At 64.3% G+C, this 305-nt stretch overlaps 1 protein-coding gene across 1 annotated transcript in view; it reads right to left on the bottom strand.

Annotated features, from left to right (window-relative positions):
- Positions 1-144: 144 nt before the first annotated feature.
- LOC104516096 (nuclear factor NF-kappa-B p100 subunit-like) overlaps positions 145-305 on the bottom strand; it is a gene marked incomplete at both ends in the record, with an annotated part of 2,613 nt that continues 2,452 nt past the window's right edge. Inside the window, one exon of the mRNA XM_010160308.1 lies at positions 145-230. Within this exon, the coding sequence (XP_010158610.1) occupies positions 145-230 (86 nt within the window). The remainder of the gene's footprint in view (positions 231-305) is intronic.

The raw sequence follows: 305 nt of genomic DNA, 5'->3' as shown, positions 1-305 counted from the left end.
GTCCGGAAGACGATGGCGTACTGTGGGCAGGACAGATGGACATAGGGTCCCGCTCCTCCCCGGAGCTGGGGATGGGACTGCCTAACCCCGCAGGGCACCTGCCTACCTCGGGGCACAGCAGGACACCCCACCTCTCCCCCATACCTGCTTGTGCACATCAGTGGGGGAGAAGTCCCCAAAGGCCTGCCAGCCGTTATCGTCATCTTCGTAGAAACGCACCTCGATGTCATCTAGGGAGAGAGGGGACACTGGCACCATCTGCCTCCCCGGCCAGGCGCCAGGGACACGGACCTCTGGCTGCCCCA

Source organism: Eurypyga helias, unplaced genomic scaffold (genome assembly GCF_000690775.1).
Source record: "Eurypyga helias isolate BGI_N326 unplaced genomic scaffold, ASM69077v1 scaffold20811, whole genome shotgun sequence".
NCBI lineage: Eukaryota > Metazoa > Chordata > Aves > Eurypygiformes > Eurypygidae > Eurypyga > Eurypyga helias.
The sequence above is the reverse complement of the archived record's forward strand: the minus strand, read 5'-3'. Positions and strand labels throughout refer to the sequence as shown.